Genomic DNA, 17414 nt, shown 5'->3' on the forward strand with positions numbered 1-17414 from the left:
TAACCTACAGGCAATGTTGAAGTGGTCCCTCTGAAATACACCGTTAATAGTTTATCCCTCCCCTCCAAGGACTTTTAGGTTTTACCAATTATACTTAACCTAATTATCTAAACCTTTGTGACTCATCTTATTTGATGTGGCTAAAAAAATCCTGCTACAATTTTGGTCCAATCCTTCAGCGTTATTTCTGATGCTCAAAATCTTTAACAACCACACAAACTGAGCACTAAATGAGGCCGATACATGTCCGCCAATATGTCCGCAGAAACGCTAAGGAGAGCTATCACAAGCCCAGCTGGAGATACCCTAGAAATGGCCTTCGCTGTCCTTTGAGCTAAATTATCTAACAAACGCTGAAGACAATGCTGGTTCTAGTTAAGAGTCCGCGCGCCGGGTTCTCCAACCGCCACAAGGGCGTGTGGCGGGGCACCTCATCCCCTCCCTGACATGTAAGAAGCCACCCACTGGGTGAAACTAGGCGGGGGAGGAGAGCCGCAGCCAGCTGCCAGGAGAGCGCGCCGCGGCGAGGCCGATTCCCTGAGTCACGGAGAGAGCAGGAGGCTGGGCCGGTCTGCCCACGCCACGTCCTCTTCGTGAGGGACTCAGATGAAATGGGAAGGGGCCACAGGGGAAGGAGGCAGCACTCGCCATGCCGCAAGGTGGCCCAACAGCCACCTAGCTCCCAGGAGACGCTGCACTTCCCTAGAACTCGCCTGCCATTCTGGCAGCAGCCCGCCGACCCTTCCCTCCCAGCATCACGTGCACCTGGAAGTACGTGGGTGGGACCTAAAGCACCTACGGAAATGACGTTGGCTACCCCAAGTCGCATGATGTGGCAAAATGCAAAAAAAGGGGGGGCGGGGGCGGTGAAGCAGCAGACTGGGAAAAGTGATGAGTCTAAAAAAGTAGTCCCCGCGGTTCCTCTGTTTCCCCTCAGGTGGCATCAGTAAGGGAGACTCAGCGCACTGCGCCCCGAATTCCTGCGCCCGGCAGCGGCGCGGCGCTCCGTGGAGGGGTACATGAGGCGGAGGGCGTGAGGTGACTGGGCGGAGTTCTGTCGCCGGGATCCTTCCGCAGGGCTCAACCGTTTCCGGAGTCTGCGCTGCTCCCGGTTCCGCCATTGCGGCTCTCCTGGCCCCTGGAGCCTCCGCCCCCGACCCTAGCTCTTTCGTCTGCCTGCCAGTTTCCTGCGTCCCTGGAGAGTAGCCTGCTGGGCCCATCCTCCCCCCTTCCCTTCTCCTCCTCTCCCTTGGAGAGCCCGGGCAGCCACTGGCCCGCAGCCCCAGTGACAGGAGGAGACCGTACCCCCCGACAGCGCCATGGCCCAGATTCTGCCAATTCGTTTTCAGGAGCATCTCCAGGTGCGGTGGGCCCGGACTGGTGAGGGCTGTGGAGAGGGTGGTAGGAAGGAAGAAGCTGGAGTCTGGGTCTGAACGGAATTGGGGGGGGTCGGTGTTTGGGGCAGATGGGGAAGGGGACACTATCTTAGAAAGCTTAAAGGGTTAAATGATGTGGGGCTTGGATGGAAAGGACGAGATCGGGGTGCAAAAGGCGGCGAGGCCAGGCTGCGTCCGAGGGCCTCTCTTTCTTCCTGGATGGAAAGAACTGAGCGTACTGACTCCCCTACTCCCCGTTTTATTCATTTCATTCATTTGGGTTGGGGGGCAGGAGCGGGGGATTCTTCCATATTTCTCTCGGAGCACCAATTCTCATCACGCCTTGAGCCAGTACAGGACTGTCACTTTCCATTCCTCTTCTCTTTCCTCCATCGTATCTGCACCCAGGAGTTGTGGGTCGGGTGGGTCGGGGAGGAGCAACCTTTTTTTCCCTCCCTCTGCGGCTCTCAACTGAGAAAGGCACCTTCCCCAGGGGTTGGGGGGGAGGACGACGGCGGCCTGTCTCTTACCTTCCCCGAGGCTATAAGAACGGAAGGTCACTGAAGGAAAAGAGGATAGAATGGGGGAACGCATTTCTCAGGGCGGTGTCAATCTGAGTGTGCGGTCAGTGTCCCTAGGGGAACTCGCCTTTTTCCCCCTTTATTTCTCTGAGGATGGTGTGGCTCTTTGGTTCTAGAAAGTGGGACAGAGTTATCCAGAGGTTATCTTGGGGTCTTCTGGAGTATAGCAGATAGTTGTGGGACGGGCGTGAGTACCTCCCTCAGGATTGCATGGAATTGAACCGAGCCCTGGGGATAGAGCACACCTACTCTGAGACTTGCGGGGGGGTTATTTGGTATGTTCTTCCCCACCGTTCCTTATCCTGGAGGCAACATACTGTCTTACCTGGCAGCATGCCAGTGACTGGACTAGGCAGGTGACCATTGGAAAGCCTCACTGAATTGTCTCTTCCGAGCTTCTGATTTGCGTGGTTCACCAATCGTGGTTTTTACTTTAGCTGAAATAATTTATTTGTGTTAGTTTGCTTTCTTCCCTAATATTCCCTTAAAGAAGCCTACCTTAGCTCAGTCTTCTGAAGGGCTAATTTCATAGTAATAGAGGATGCAGTGGTTTGACATGAACACTAGTATTAGTGATCTATTGGACGGTTTACCATTGAAGGCATTTTTATTTACATTTCCCCATTGGTATTACATACATAGAGAATTCTTGTTAATAAAAACGTTTAATATTCAGACTATGCGTAACATAATTTTTATCTCTTTACAGGTATTATCATGTTTGCTTACACTAGCAAGAAATTTATTTCCTTTAAGGCTTGAAATGTCAGGAATAATAAATCTTTACCTGTAAAACAACTTAAATAATGTACTTCCTTAGTCATTTATGGTTTTCAAATAACTCATCTGAAGTAATGGAATATACCCTGGCAAAAAAAACCACTGTTTTACAAAAGGTTAAAAATGTTAAGTGACAGAATGGCCATGAAGTTATTTTTCGTGCTCAATCCAAATTTAATTGCTGTAGTTACCTCTGTTAAAGTGGAGTGGCAAGTGAATGTGGAGGGTTGGGAAGGTACTGTTCTTGAGTGTGAAGGGAAAACACACTAGAGTGCATCTGAAATATCTTTCTGCAGACAAAGGTTTGTAAACCATACATAAGAAAAGCGGGTACAGCTGGTATTTATTTTACATGACAGATGTATGGCTATTAGTAAATCTTACTTGTTGACCATTAGTGGTTTGAGTAATGGCTTTTCATTTCTTTTAAAGAGGAGAGAATTATTAAATGATGCGAAAGATTGGAATCCAACCTTGTCATTAATTGAAGACAGATTTAATACAGATCTGATTTCTAAGTGGTTTGAAATTTCTGCAAATACTTGAGTGAAGCTATTTCCTTCTTAAATAATTTGGAGATTTTGAGTATAAAGCAGCTTTGCAAAGATACTTGAAAAATTTAGTCTTTTTTTTTTTTTTTTTTTTTTTTTCCTTTTTTTGCCCCTTGCAGGGCAGGGGATCTGAACCCCTTGACTTTGGTGTTGTAACACTGTGCTCTAACCAACTGACCTAACCAGCCAGCCTACTCGTCCATTTCTTTTGAGTGCTGTGTCATGCCTAAACTTAAGCTTAGCTAGTATAACTATGCTCCAGCTTATAGTGATAATTGCAGAAAGAGCCAAAATCACCAACCACTTCCAGGATAATATATCTCCTGACTTCACATTTTTATCCTTGCCTTTTTAAAAATTAATAAGGATTATTTTTATTGGCATCTTAGGGCTTTGACCACTGAGCTTCTGCTGGTTAGCTAAGTAGCAGAAAACTTTCTGAAACAGTATGAAAACTGGAAACAAGAAATGAGGAACTTGAGGATAGAGTTAGCTTGTGAAACTTTTTAAAATCTACCCTCTTAAATTTTTTTCACCTTTTTAAAAATTTTAATTTATCAATATACAGTATAGTTGATTTTCTTGTCCCTTTATCAATTCCTGCTTTTCCTTCTTCCCTTTCCCTCCTCCCCCCATCAATATCATATCTGTTCACATGTCTTAAAAAAATCAAGGAATTGTGATTGTTGTCTTCATTCCCCACCCCCCCTGTTCATTTATTTATTTACTTATTTACTTTTATTAGCTCCCACAAATAAGTGAGAAAATGCAGTATTTCTCTTCTGTGCCAGCTTATTTCACTTAATATAATTTTCTCTAAGTCCATCCTTGTTGCTGAGAACTGTAGTATTTCTTTTTTTTTTTTTTTTTTTTTTTTTGTAGCAGAGTAGTATTCCAGTGTAGATATACCACATTTTCCTTATCCACTCATCTTATGATGGGCATTTAGGCTGGTTCCAACTCTTGGCTATTGTAAATAGTGCTGCAATAAACATGGGCGTACAGGTATCCCTTCGACATTTTCATTCCTCTGGGTACATACCCAGCAGTAGAATAGCTGGGTCATGTGGTAGATCTATCTGTAGTTGTTTGAGGAACCTCCATACTATTTTCTATAAAGGCTGCACCATTTTGCAGTCCCAGCTTGTGAAACTTTTAAAAGGTGAAGTGTAAGTGAATTTATTTTTATACCGATAACTACATTGGCCAACTGAAAGATCTGTCATCAAGGCTTGGAGCTACATCAATGAATGTTAATATTTTAAATTATGAAGGATTTTTTTTTCATTTTGAGGATGTTTACACTGATGGCAGCTAACAAATAAATGAGTGCTTATTTGAGCAAGACGTTGCTAGAATTGCAGATTCTGGAAAAAATCTTAGGTTACATATAAAATATGTTCTGCAGTTCCCAATTCTTGGCACATTAAGTATCTTTATGCTGACACATTCCATTGTATTCCTGGGTTTTTGGGGTCTTCAATTAAAAAGTCTCCCCACCCTGTTCTTTTCCTTTTGATCCATAAATGCAGGCATGGAATGTGTTTTTGAGTTGAATGTTAGGGGTTCTCGCTATGGTTATTTTGGTTTGCAAAGAGAAAGCAATGCTGAGTACTACTGGGATATACTGTATGCTTAGCTGTACTTTCTGGGAGAGTTGTATTGCCTGGAATTATGCTTCAGTTTACCCTAGGAATAGCTTCCAAGTTTAAGATGTATCATATTTTTCAGAATATTCTTTTTTGGGGGTGGGGGAGGTGCTGGCGAGTGCAGGGATCCCAAACTTTTTCAGAATATTCTTATTGGTTAATTTACTCAGCTTAAAGGGGTGTGCTATCTTTAGTAAAAGGAAATAATGTAAGACTTGAAACTGTGTGTTTGTAGAACCACAGTCATTTTCATTCTAGTGTGCAGTGAAATTCACGATTTCAGGAACCTTGGTAGTTTGCTCTTGAACAATTGTTTCTGATTATAATTGGAATTTGTACTTTGGTTTTAAAAGGTCCCATTTACATTGAGTCCTCAGCTTCTTTGTAAAATTATTTTTAAATGCTTGTATTCAACCCTATATGATATGATATTTGAATTATATTTAACAAGGTGTTTTCTGTCAGTCTTATTGATGCAGCTTTTGCTCTTTGAGAGTTACTGTTCAATAGAACTTTCTTCAGTGATGGAAATGTCTGTTAACTACATAGGGATACTGACTACTTAAAATGTGGCTAGTGTGACTGAGGAACTAGATTTTTGCTTTTACTTTTTAAATTAATGTAAATGTAAATAGCCACATGTGGCTATTGACTACAATATAGGACTGCACAATTATAGGGCACACTGGTGTGTTTTGTAAGATTGAAAATATATCTGACCTCACACATTTGTTTAGAACATTTTTTTAGCTAAAATTAAAACACTTGTTATTCAAAAGTATTAGCTGAATATTATCTCCTTTGGAAAGTGGTGAGGATGAATGATGACTAGCAGCAGACTTCTTGAGAGCCTGTTAGGTGCTATAAATGATCTTCGTTCAATCCCCCCAGACACCTTTCTTAAACAGTTGAAGAGAATGAGACTCAGCATAGTGCCCAGGGAACATAGCATTAGAATGAATTTTTTTTTTTTTAAAGATGACTGGTAAGGAGATCTCAACCCTTGACTTGGTGTTGTCAGCACCACGTTCACCCAGTGAGCTAACCGGCCATCCCTATATGGGATCCGAACCTGTGGCCTAGGTGTTATCAACACCGCACTCTCCCTAGTGAACCACGGGCAGGCCCTGAAATTTGTACTTGGGTCTTCTGACACACAATATTTTGAAGAAATGGAGTGACTGGCCTTAAGAGGAGAAGTTATGCAGTTTCCTCGTGTGCTTTTTTCTGTTGGGCTTCGGTCCAGAGTGGTGACCTCTGTGTACTTGTTTAAAATGTGACTAATGTGGTATAGTGGACCGAACGGGGGTCTAGAAGTTACTGAGATCAGTGCTGTCCAATAGAAAAATAATGTGAGCCACATATGTAATTTAAAATTTTCTAATAACACCAAGGTGTCAAAGGGTTTGGATCCCCTTACTGGCCAGCTGCCAAAAATAAATAAATTAATTAAATTTTCTAGTGACTATGTTAAAAGTAAAAAAAAAAATTTGAAATTAAAAAAAGTATATTAGTTTCTTTGATGTTTGGCCATTTAGGGGATCTGAACCCTTGACCTGGTGGAAATTAATTTTAATATATTTTATTTAACTCATTATACCTTGGAGTTATAATACCATGCTCTAACAAACTGAGCTAACCTGCCAGCCAGTATCATGCAGAATTTAAAACAAATATTAATATGATACAAAATCCATCACGGTCTAAAACTGCCTCCAAAAAGAAAATTTTAAATTAATCTTTTATTCCATGAGCTCCCATTATATGCCATTGGTACAGTTTTTTTGGTTTGTTTTTGCGGCTGGCTGGTATGGGGATCTGAACCCTTTGGCCTTGGTGTTACAACACTGTGCTCAAACCAAATAGCTAACAGCCAGCCCTGCAGTTGGTATATTTTTAATTAGTGTTCCTTAATCAGATGCATTTGAGAAACCTAATGAGTCATGTCTGATAAAATACCCATATGGAATGCTGGTCAGGCCTCTGTTACTGTTATTATATATGTTATCCTTTAAGGTGGTAGTGAAGTGAATATTCTCACTTAGATGGGAAATAAGTTAATAGTTGGTATTTTAGTCCTTTTTATTAAAGTGAGGCTGTTTCTCTAGATTCGTTCACATGTATGCCATGCTGAAACTACTTTTATCAACTTGTCTTGTAAGCCATAGCAAAGTTGACAGCTCTAGGTGTCTTTTTTCCCCCTCCTTAGCCAAGTGCCTGTGGCTAATGCTCTTAACTCTAAGGGATGGCTGGAAGCTTGGATCTGAATGTATTACGCAAAACCCACCTGTCAGACTTGCATTTTATGAGTTTCTTTTTTGTTGTTGTTATGGAAGAGACAATGTAAGATATTTTGTCCTACCTTTGAGGGAATAAGTATTCATCAAATCTTAATTGCCCTGGAAATCTAATCTACCAAAATCAAAATACATTGACCATTATAGCTATTTGAACACCTACTGTGTGCTAAGACCTCTGTTAAATATTTTACGTTCATTATCTCATTTAATTAGCAAGAGAACTCCTTCATGTAGGTGGGGTTAGCATAGTTATCTTACAGATGGGAAAACTGAAGTTCATACCAGGCGTCTTTAAAGAGTCACACAGCTAGCTCTAGTGCATGGTTGCTCAGACTTTAATACTTGTTCTTTCAGTGTGACCCATTGTCTCATTTGGTGAATGATCTGTATAACTTGAACTGCAGAATACACCACAATTGTTTGTATCTATGCTGCGGTGGTCTTTGATACATACATTCTAGCAGTAGTCTGTTTTTAAGGCAATAATTTTTATATTAAGAGAAAAGTAAGGGCCAGTGAACTAATGTTTGACTTTCTGTGCTTTAAATGATTATTTAGATGATATCTTTTATAAGGGCTTTATCCAAGTTCCCACTGGAAAATTGTGCAGAATAGTTGGGATCGGGTTAATTTGTGACCAGGATTATCTACATTCCTCTCATAAGACTGAACTTCTCAAGCTTTTCTATAGACTTTTCCTGAATGACAGGAGTGAATGAATGTGTTCCAGTCTGAAGCCACTTCTGAAAGCAGGAAACTTCTTTTTTTAATTTACTATAAATTCATGTTTTTATGTTTATACTAATAAACTTGAAATAGAACTTGAGTGGAACTCAAGGTAGATAATTGTGCTTAAAGGGGTTGAGGAAGGAAGGTGGGAGTAGTTTGTGTAGCATAATGGTAGAAGAGAAAATGGTCACAAGCCTCTAGGGTTGGACTTTGAAAGCAGAACTGCCAGTAATATTAGTATTTCCTGTTCTGAATCCTTAGGTAAATAAGGATTTTCTTTAAGTTCTGAAGTAAAGCACATTTTAAAGGTTATTTCTGAAAGAATAGGAAACAGGTACATTAAAACCACATTTTGTCACATTAAAACATTTAAACTGTGCAGTGTCCTCTTCTGGAAAATGTCTCAGATGTCTAATCTGAGCTTTATCTTCTTGTCATGTCAGATTTTTAGCTCATTTCAACTTCCTCATTTATTAAATTAAAATAATACTTCCTGATAATTGTGAAGTTAGAGTGTAGTATGAGTTTGTGTTTATAGCATTATAGTTAGCCCTTACAGACACAAATATTAAAATACAGACACAGGCCTTCCCCACTATCCTGGGAGGAGTCTCCGATTATTCTGAGTTGCACATATGTGCCGTGTCAAACCGTCTCCTCAGTAATTGAAGCCAAGATGGTGGAGTTACATAGTTATGTCAGATTCTTTCCTCTTTTCATTTTCTACATCCAGTCCATTTTTGGAGTAGGGAATTGGGAAGAACCCTCATAGTGATGCACACTGGGGTTTCCAGGGATTACAATTTTTGATGACCCTCATCTGTTGAAACTGTGGGAATCATAGTAAAAAGTGGGAATTGGCTTGGGAGTTGCTTTCATTTATTTCTGACCAGTTGCTCATCTGAGAAAGGGGACTTCAAAAAAACAAGCCAAAAAAATCCTTTAAAAACTGGACAGAGTGAGGGCTGTCTGGTTAGCTCAGTTAGTTAGAATGTGGTGCTAACACTAAAGTCCACAGTTTGATCCCTGTATTGGCCAGCCACCCCCCAAAAAAGAAGGTGGACAGGGTGAAGGATAGATCTCATTATTTGAGGATGAATAATTAGGGAAAAAACAGTAGGTAGTCCCCACTCTCCGTCTGCAGTATTTGGCCATATTGAACTATGGAAATCTAAATCGGGTTTCTTTATTTTTTTTAGCAGCTGGCCAGTACAGGAATTCAAAACCTTGACCTTCGTGTTACAAGGCGGCCCTCTAACCAATGGGTTTCTTTTTTTTAACCATAGAATATCCTTTAGGAAAGAGAGCTTCTTTATCAAAAGCCCCAAGCCCTCTGAGCCTAAAACCTGTTTTTTTCCCTTATAAGTTGTTTCCTCAGTAGTAATGACAAAGTTGTAGTCTAATGTAAACAAAGGAGACAATTTCACCCGAAAATTGTACTTAATATTAAATTGGCTGGCCAGTTAGCTCAGTTGGTTAGAGCACAGTGTTGATAACACCAAGGTCAAGGGTTCAGATCCTTGCACTGGCCAGCCACCAGGAAAAAAAAAAACCCAAACCCCACAACAATGAAAAATATTGAGTTGATGTTAAGTTGCCAAAGATGCTCAATAGTTGTTAATTGAAAACAAAAGGTAGTCGTTTGATCATTTTAATATTGTTTTGAACTCCCTGGATTTGTTAATATCAAATGATTTTGAGATAGCCTGTAACTCTTCATGCTGATTGTTAGTTGTTTCATTCATTTAATTGAACTTGAAATTCGTAGCATTTCAGTTCGTAAGAAAATATTCCAGTGACTCAGTTGTAAAATAAAATGGTCTGGTCTTGTAACTTGTATCACCTGGTAGGCTGATCATGCTTTAAATGATTGACTCAACCACATAATGTCTAATTTCCTGGCAGGTCTCTCAGTATAGGGTAGAAAAATACATGATTATGTGTAGTGGTGATAGGATTGAACTGAATGTTAACACTGGGCTCCCAATTAAACATACATTAAAAAAAAAACCAACCATGGGTTGGCCCCGTGGCTCACTCGGGAGAGTGCGGCGCTGGGAGCACCGAGGCCGTGGGTTTGGATCCTATATAGGGATGGCCGGTGCGCTCACTGGCTGAGAGTCATGTGGACCACACCATGCTGAGGGTTGCGATCCCCTTACCAGTCAAAAAAACAAACAAAAAAAACCAACCAAACAAAAAATAAATAAATTCATTTTGTGAAGTCATTGGTATCATAGAATGAAGTCTCTTTTAGGACCTTTACAGTTTTAATAGTAAGGAAACTGACAAGATGTTTTAGTTATTCATGCCAGGAAACTAAGCCCTTGGTGTCTGCCCAAGAACATCCATTTCATCCTTTGGAGGTCTTTATGTTAAGTTAACACTAAGTTAATTATAATCTCCAATCCTTATAGTAATCCTCTTTTCTGGCTCTTTGAAAGGCAGGTTTGGGTATATTCTGCTCTTCCTCAACCCCTACCCCATCAGTTGTAGCTCTGGTAGCATTTGGTTGGTTTTTTTACACAGCAAAAGGAACAATCTTGTAAAGTCATACCCATCTCGAAGGTTTGTGGCATATAAAACTTTCCTATATTCCCCTGCAGCTTGGTCAGAATTGACCTTCTCTGGTATTTTATCTAATTATGGATTATTACTTTTTAAGAATGAGCTTAAAAATTTTTTTCCAATCAGCAGTTGGTTACAGGGAGGAAACATTCTTTAAATCTTTGAGTCTCCTAGTAGTTTACCAAAGCTAACAGTCTCACAGTCTCCGACTGTGGCTCCATCCTGAATGTATTGCTACAATTTGGAGTTCGTGACCAGAGTCAAAAATTCTAAGAGACAGTGATTCTCTCAAAGGCTAACATATAGTACAAACAAATCTATATGTTCCTGTGTGGGGTCAGCAAGGGTTAAAAGCATTTTGATTTGTTGCATGAAATCTGTGGAGCCCACAGAAAACAATGGCTGTTATCCTGTTGATGGAAGAACTAAAGGAATGTTACATTCTCAGCATTTTTCTTCATTTCCCGTAGAATACAGTAACTGCAGTTTTTATTTGACGTTCTGCTAGATTCCAGGAAGGGCTCAATGAAGTGACTGCTGTCAGCATTTTTCTCACTGTGATTGATACTAGTAAAGGTAGAGGATGTTTTGGAGCTTTTAAGGGAAACTATGATGAGTGAAATACTTCAGATAGGAAATTAACCAAATCTTCAAGCACATACTTAAAAATACCTGTATTGGGAGATTAATGATATCATAATGACATCCAAGTATCAGCGAGTCTCTCAAATTGTTGACCTTTTGACTCTCTAGTGGTAACACTTATTAAGTCCTTCTCAAGATATAAGATTCACTTACAGAAAAAGTGACCAAGGACTATACACAGAACACTTACAAAATAGCTTCATCTGAAATACATAGCTCATACATACTTCCTTCACGTTTTCACTATTCAGATGAAATAAGGAGGAAGGATCTGGAAAGTGTAAAGCCAAGCACTAACTGTGAACATAAGTCATAAGTCCTCAGTAATGCTGTCATAAACACAAGGTTTTTTTTTTTGGTGGGGGGGGGAAGGTTGGCAGTTTGCTGGTACAGGGCTAATGTATTTTGATTTTCAGCTGATACAGCTGGTAAGTGAGTTCTGTTCCAAGTTCCAAGTCATTCATTAGGAAGCAAACTCCTTGGGTATACTTATAGAGAAACAATTTCTGATGAGTGTTTGCCTATCTGATCAGATGTAAGAATTGCTGGTTGAAATTAGTAGGCTCACAGCAAACCTATTACTTCTGTAATTATGTGTTATTTGTAGGCACAAACACAATTGCAATTGATTGCTGAGATAGAGGCTTAGTGCTAACATTTTCTGCCCTTCTTAATAAATATATACTATGGGTTAAAATATTCATGGTTCAGGGCCGAGCCCGTGGCTCACTCGGGAGAGTGCGGTGCTGATAACACCAAGGCCCCGGGTTCGGATCCCATATACGGATGGCCGGTTCGCTCACTGGCTGAGCGTGGTGCTGACAACACCAAGTCAAGGGTTAAGATCCCCTTACCGGTCATCTTTAAAAAAAAAAAAAAATTCATGGTTCATTTGGTCCTTTTAACAATATTTTTATAGTTCAATCACTAATGTCTTCTAAGAAGATGCTGACTCACCACAAAGCAAATTGGCCCACGTAGATTTGAGTATGTATCATTAGTATCATGATGTCCAAACCAAGCTGTTTTTATAACAGTCTGTATTATGATACCATAGTCCCAGAACTAGAGAAACAAAAAGGATAGAAATCCCTAAAATATAGAGTGCTTATGTGCTCCCACACTGTTCTAAGTGCTTGATGTGTATTAAAGGACTTTCACGCAGTACCATGCCTTTTCCCCCCTCAAGCAAAGAGGGGCACTTTCTTTCCCTTTTCTGTTTGCCACATTTACAATCAAATCAAGTATATTTTCAGAACCACAACAAGAAAAACAAATTGTGAAGCCTTAAAAACTGAAGAGCATTTGACTTACATTTCTGAATCTAATATTACTGAAGTTTTCAAAAAAAAGTTTGTAGTGTATTTCTTTGATTTTAATATAATCTCTTTGGTGTTCTCACACTTAACCATTTTTGGAATTGGGAATGCAACTTACAGTTGTGTACTCTTTTTCTCAAAAGCTTCATGAAATTGATGGAACATGTTAGAAATCGAGGCAGTGGTAGTTTACCAAGCACGGATTGGTGATTTGGGCTATCATGACATTTCACCTCTAAAGCACAGAGAGGGGCCTCCCTTTTCTCGTGTTCTTGAAGACATTGCATTTTATTACATCTGCACACCTGATGGAATTGTCTTCCTCTATCCCTTCTAACCCTGGGCCTTAGTCATTTGAATGTTTAATGGTTTTTTTGAGGGTAAAGAGACACCCAGACAGGAGTTTTTCCTTGTGGTCTCTCTTGTTCTGCTTGCTAGCATTGAATCTTCCCGGTTTTGGGGGGGGGGGGGGGGTTTCGTTTGTTTTTTTAGTCTTTGCAGATCTGTGGAGTCTGAAACTTGAAAGTTTTATTTTTTTTCCCGACTCACTTCTCCTTGTCTGAAATCCTTATAGGTGGCTCTCTTTACCAGTTGTCCTTCATATTTTGCCAGAGTTTGCCATTAAAAAAGTTTTCTTTTTCTCTTTGTTGGACTCCCAAGAAAAACTGAAAACAGTGCTATCCAGTACAACTGTGCAGTGACAGAAATGTTCTACATTCTGTGCCATCCAATACAGTAGTCACATGTGGCTATTGAGCACTTGAAATGTGACTACTGTGACTGAAGAACTGAATTCTAAATTTTACTTAATGTTAATTAACTTTAAATTAAATAGCCACATGTGACTTAGTGCTGCAGCAAACCTCTTGCTCAGTTCTGATTGGGCAGACACCTAGTTCACAGCTCATTTACAGGGGATAAAATATTGTGCTTGAATTATGTCAATCTGTGACTGGTTTGATTTTCATCCTTAGCTTTCGAAGTTCTATTCTTCTTCCTTCCTGCCCTACAGGTAAATTACCTAATAAAAGTCTAATTCCTACAATTTTTAATATTCAAGTTTTATAACCTATAGAAGAGTAGAGATTTAATTTATTTCTAAAAACTTTTATATATATATGTGTGTGTATATCTATATGTATATCTCTCTATATATATATTATTTTGGGGGCAGGCCAGTACAGGGATCCGAACTTCCGATCTAGGTGTTAGAAGGCCATGCTCTAACCAACTTAGAAAAACTTTTTTTTTTTTTTTTTAAATAAATGTTTAAGCTTTCTTAGTCATATGCCCATCATCTAGATTTTTAATAATATTTTGCTCTATTTGCTTTTTTGTTTTGCTTAAGCATTCTATTCATTCATTCATTTATTTATTTATTTTGCTGATGGCTGGTACTGTGATCTGAACCCTTGACCTTGGTGTCATCACCACCATGCTCTAACCAACTGAGCTAAATGGCCAACTCCCTTGCTTAAACATTTTACAGAAATTCAGGCTATCATGACATTTCACCTCTAAATACTCCAGCATGCATTTTTAGAAAATAAGGACCTTTTCTTGTAATCACAATATCATTTTAGCTCCCTAATATTTTTAGTAACTCAGTGTCTAAAAACCAGTCCATATCCAGATTTCCCTCTTTGTTCACAAATGCTATTTGGTTTATTTAAAATAGGATCCAAGCAAGATCTTCATGTTGCTTTTAGTTATGTCTATGAAGTTTCTTTTAAAAAAAAACAAACATTTCTGGGCTGGCCAGTTAGCCCTGTTGGTTAGAACGCAGCTTTATTATACACCAGGGTCACAGGGTCAGATCCCCATACAAGCCAGCCACCAAAAAAACCCAAAAAAACAAAGAAAACCCAAAACATTTTTGCATAGTTTTAGACTCACAGAAAAATTGGAAGAATAATGCAAAGAATTCCCATGTACACTGTCCATATTCATCAGTTGTTAACATTTATTCTTAACTACATTTATTCTTTTTTGTCTCTGTATACCATTTTTACTGAACTGTTTGAAAATAATTTGCAGACATGATACCTGTTTACCACTAGATACTTTAGTATGTATTTGCTAAGAATAACAAAATGGTCTTCTAAAACCACACTACAGTTATCAAAGTCATGAAATTAACTTTGACAGAATACCGTTATCTAATCTCAGGCCTTATTCAGATTTCATTAATTATTCCAATAATGTTCTTTATATCAAAAGAAAATCCAGGATTATAATTTCATTGAGTGGCCCTGCCTGTCTCTTTAGGTTTCTTTAATCTGGAACTCTCTTTGTATTTCAAAACATAAATTATTTTTTAGTAGTACAGATCATTTATTTTGTGGAATGTCCCTTGATTTGGGTTTACCTAATATGTTGTCATGATTATAATTTTGGCAGAACACCACAGAAGTGATGTTGTGTTCTTTCTAGTGCATCATGTTGGAAGCACGTGCTGTCAATTTGACTCTGCTAGAGTCTAAATATTAAATATTAAATATTAAAACTTTGCATGATGAAGGTTGTGTGTGACAGCTTTCTCCACCATAATTCTGCTTTTCCCTTTGTATCTTATAGGGAGACACTTTGAGACTAAATAAATATTTGTTACTCCTGGAATTTCATTCATGAGTTTTAGTACACATTGATGATTCTTTTCTCAATCAGTTATTACAATGATTGCCAAATAATTACTTTTTAAAAATTCCATCAGTCCTTCACCATTTTTGAGTTAGCTTTCTTCTGTAAGGGACAGCTTTTCCTTTTCCTTTTTGTCCCCCCATCCGTGTGCTACCTCTTTACCTTCTACATTGAAAAAAATTTTTTTATTTTTTTTTCAGTGCTCTGGAAATTAATTATTTTTTATTATTTGTATTTTTTGTTATTTAGATTATTGTGGACTCCTAGATTTTGTCTCTTGTAATTTATAATTTCCTGAAAAGTAATTCATGGTATACATACAGTAAAAGAAATGTTGTCTTTCTGTATAAGAAGAGTCTAGACTTCATAACTTTAGTTAGGCATATTGAAGAGCAGAGGTGAAAGAGGCTTTCATTCTTTAAGAAAGTTCTTTTATTTGAGGAGCTGAAAGTTTAGTTGGATAAAGTGACCTGGAATTGTGGGTCACGGTAGTGTATGTGTGCTTTGAACCAGATGGCTTCAGCTCTTCTGCACATTGAGAAGAAAAATGCTCTGCCTGCTTTTTATTTTACCTTCTCTATCTTAGTCTTGAGCTCTTAAGGGTAAGGAGAATTTTTGATGATGTTGACCTTATGTCATCTGTATTAGTTTCCCCAGCTTATTCCTCCAAAAAGGTGTTGGTGACATATTTGCCAAGTTTGTTAGAAAACCTTAGTAATAGTGTAATGTGTTCTATGATGCCCCTAAAAAATAAGAATTAAAATAGGGTTACTTAGCATGAACATGTTACATGGTTTTAAAGATTCTGGTTTCTGTTTAATTAGACAAAGAGCAGAATTGGAATTCTTAAAGTGTACTTTCCTTTTCTCCCCCCCTCCCCTCCCAAAGAAAGCACCTGAATTAAGCACCCAGAGACCACTAATCTATTATCAGTAGTTCAAAGAAATTGACACCCAGAGTTTCAACCAGCCTGGTGGGACAGCTGAATTAAACAGATAATGAAATACAAGTGCAAAAAAGCTAACCTTGAGCCGGCCCAAAGTACTGATATATTGTATGTACTAACAGTACTATTGAGCCATTTTTGTCAGGCATTGTTTTCATTAGCACTTAATGTTAAATCCTCACAACTCTGAGGTAGGTACTGTCATTCCAGATGTTTCAGATGAGGAAACATACAGAGATAAAACCGATTTGTCCGTGGTCACTTTAGTAGCAAAAACGTACTAAACCCAGACATTTTGGTTCTTATGAGGAATCTACTGAAGCAACTAATTCTGGATGTCACTTGCACTTTATAATCAAAGTTATAAGTTTGCACTGTAATTGTCTACTTGAATGAAGAAGCTTCTGTGTTCTCTATATTATGGGGAATCTGAAATAACTACTATTTCTCACTACAAAAACTAAGAATGGGATGTTTTACTATATCCCCTCTCCCCCCAGTCCAAATTGGAGTGGGGAGGAGAGGGAAAAAGAAACATTTTTGTATCATTGTAACATGTAAATCCAGTATACTCCAGAGTTTTGTGTTGGCTGATTAAAAATAAATGTTTACTTACCTTTTGGAATCTAGGTTTAAGAGTCAAGTCTTAGAGTGGCGCCATTGCAGACCAAATTCTAATCTGGAAACAAAATGAGTTATAAAGTATGTTGCTTTTCTATAAAAAGAAGGATACAGTTAATGATTTGTGTGTTTTTTGTGCATTGGTTCATTGGTGTTTTTTTGAAGAAGAGAAGATGGAAGTATATACTTTCATGTACTGTAGGATATCTGAGATATGTATCTAATTGCTCGGGGGAAAGGGTATTATTGGAAAGAAGGGATGGGTGACTTTTCACAATATACCCTTTTGTATAGTTTGAATGCTTTACCAAATGCTTGCAATAACTCTCCCAAAAAATAAGTAACGTCTTTTCTTGGACCCAAGTTTATTGACTCCATATTCTTATAACAGCAAAATTAAAGTTCTTTGAAATTAAAAAACTTTTATAGAAACATCTAACCATATTTCAAAGTAGCACATCTCCAGCTTCAACAGTAGCAACATTTTGCCAATTTGAGACATAGAAAATGTGGTTGTAGTTCTGATATTATTGTATGCCCTCTGAAAATAGCTGCAGGTTTGGAGACTGTTATGTGTCCTCTGAATTTATCAGTGGTCCCTTTCACTGTCTATAATTCAGTTTCTGTGGTATCTCTCGTATATCATCACACTTTTATAATTGGCTAAGAATACTTTATTGTTAGTATGTGCTACTTTGAAAATAAAACT

The 17414-nt window shown here is 38.7% G+C and overlaps 1 protein-coding gene across 2 annotated transcripts in view; it reads left to right on the forward strand.

Moving 5' to 3' along the window:
* The first annotated feature begins 1014 nt into the window (after nucleotides 1-1014).
* CLTC (clathrin heavy chain) overlaps nucleotides 1015-17414 on the forward strand; it is a 61518-nt gene continuing 45118 nt past the window's right edge. For both annotated transcript variants that reach the window (XM_063109106.1, XM_063109107.1), the window contains exon 1: nucleotides 1015-1361. In XM_063109106.1, the coding sequence (XP_062965176.1) occupies nucleotides 1320-1361 (42 nt within the window). In that variant the 5' untranslated portion in view covers nucleotides 1015-1319. The remainder of the gene's footprint in view (nucleotides 1362-17414) is intronic.

This window comes from Cynocephalus volans, chromosome 10 (assembly GCF_027409185.1).
Source record: "Cynocephalus volans isolate mCynVol1 chromosome 10, mCynVol1.pri, whole genome shotgun sequence".
In the NCBI taxonomy this organism is placed as follows: Eukaryota; Metazoa; Chordata; class Mammalia; order Dermoptera; family Cynocephalidae; genus Cynocephalus; species Cynocephalus volans.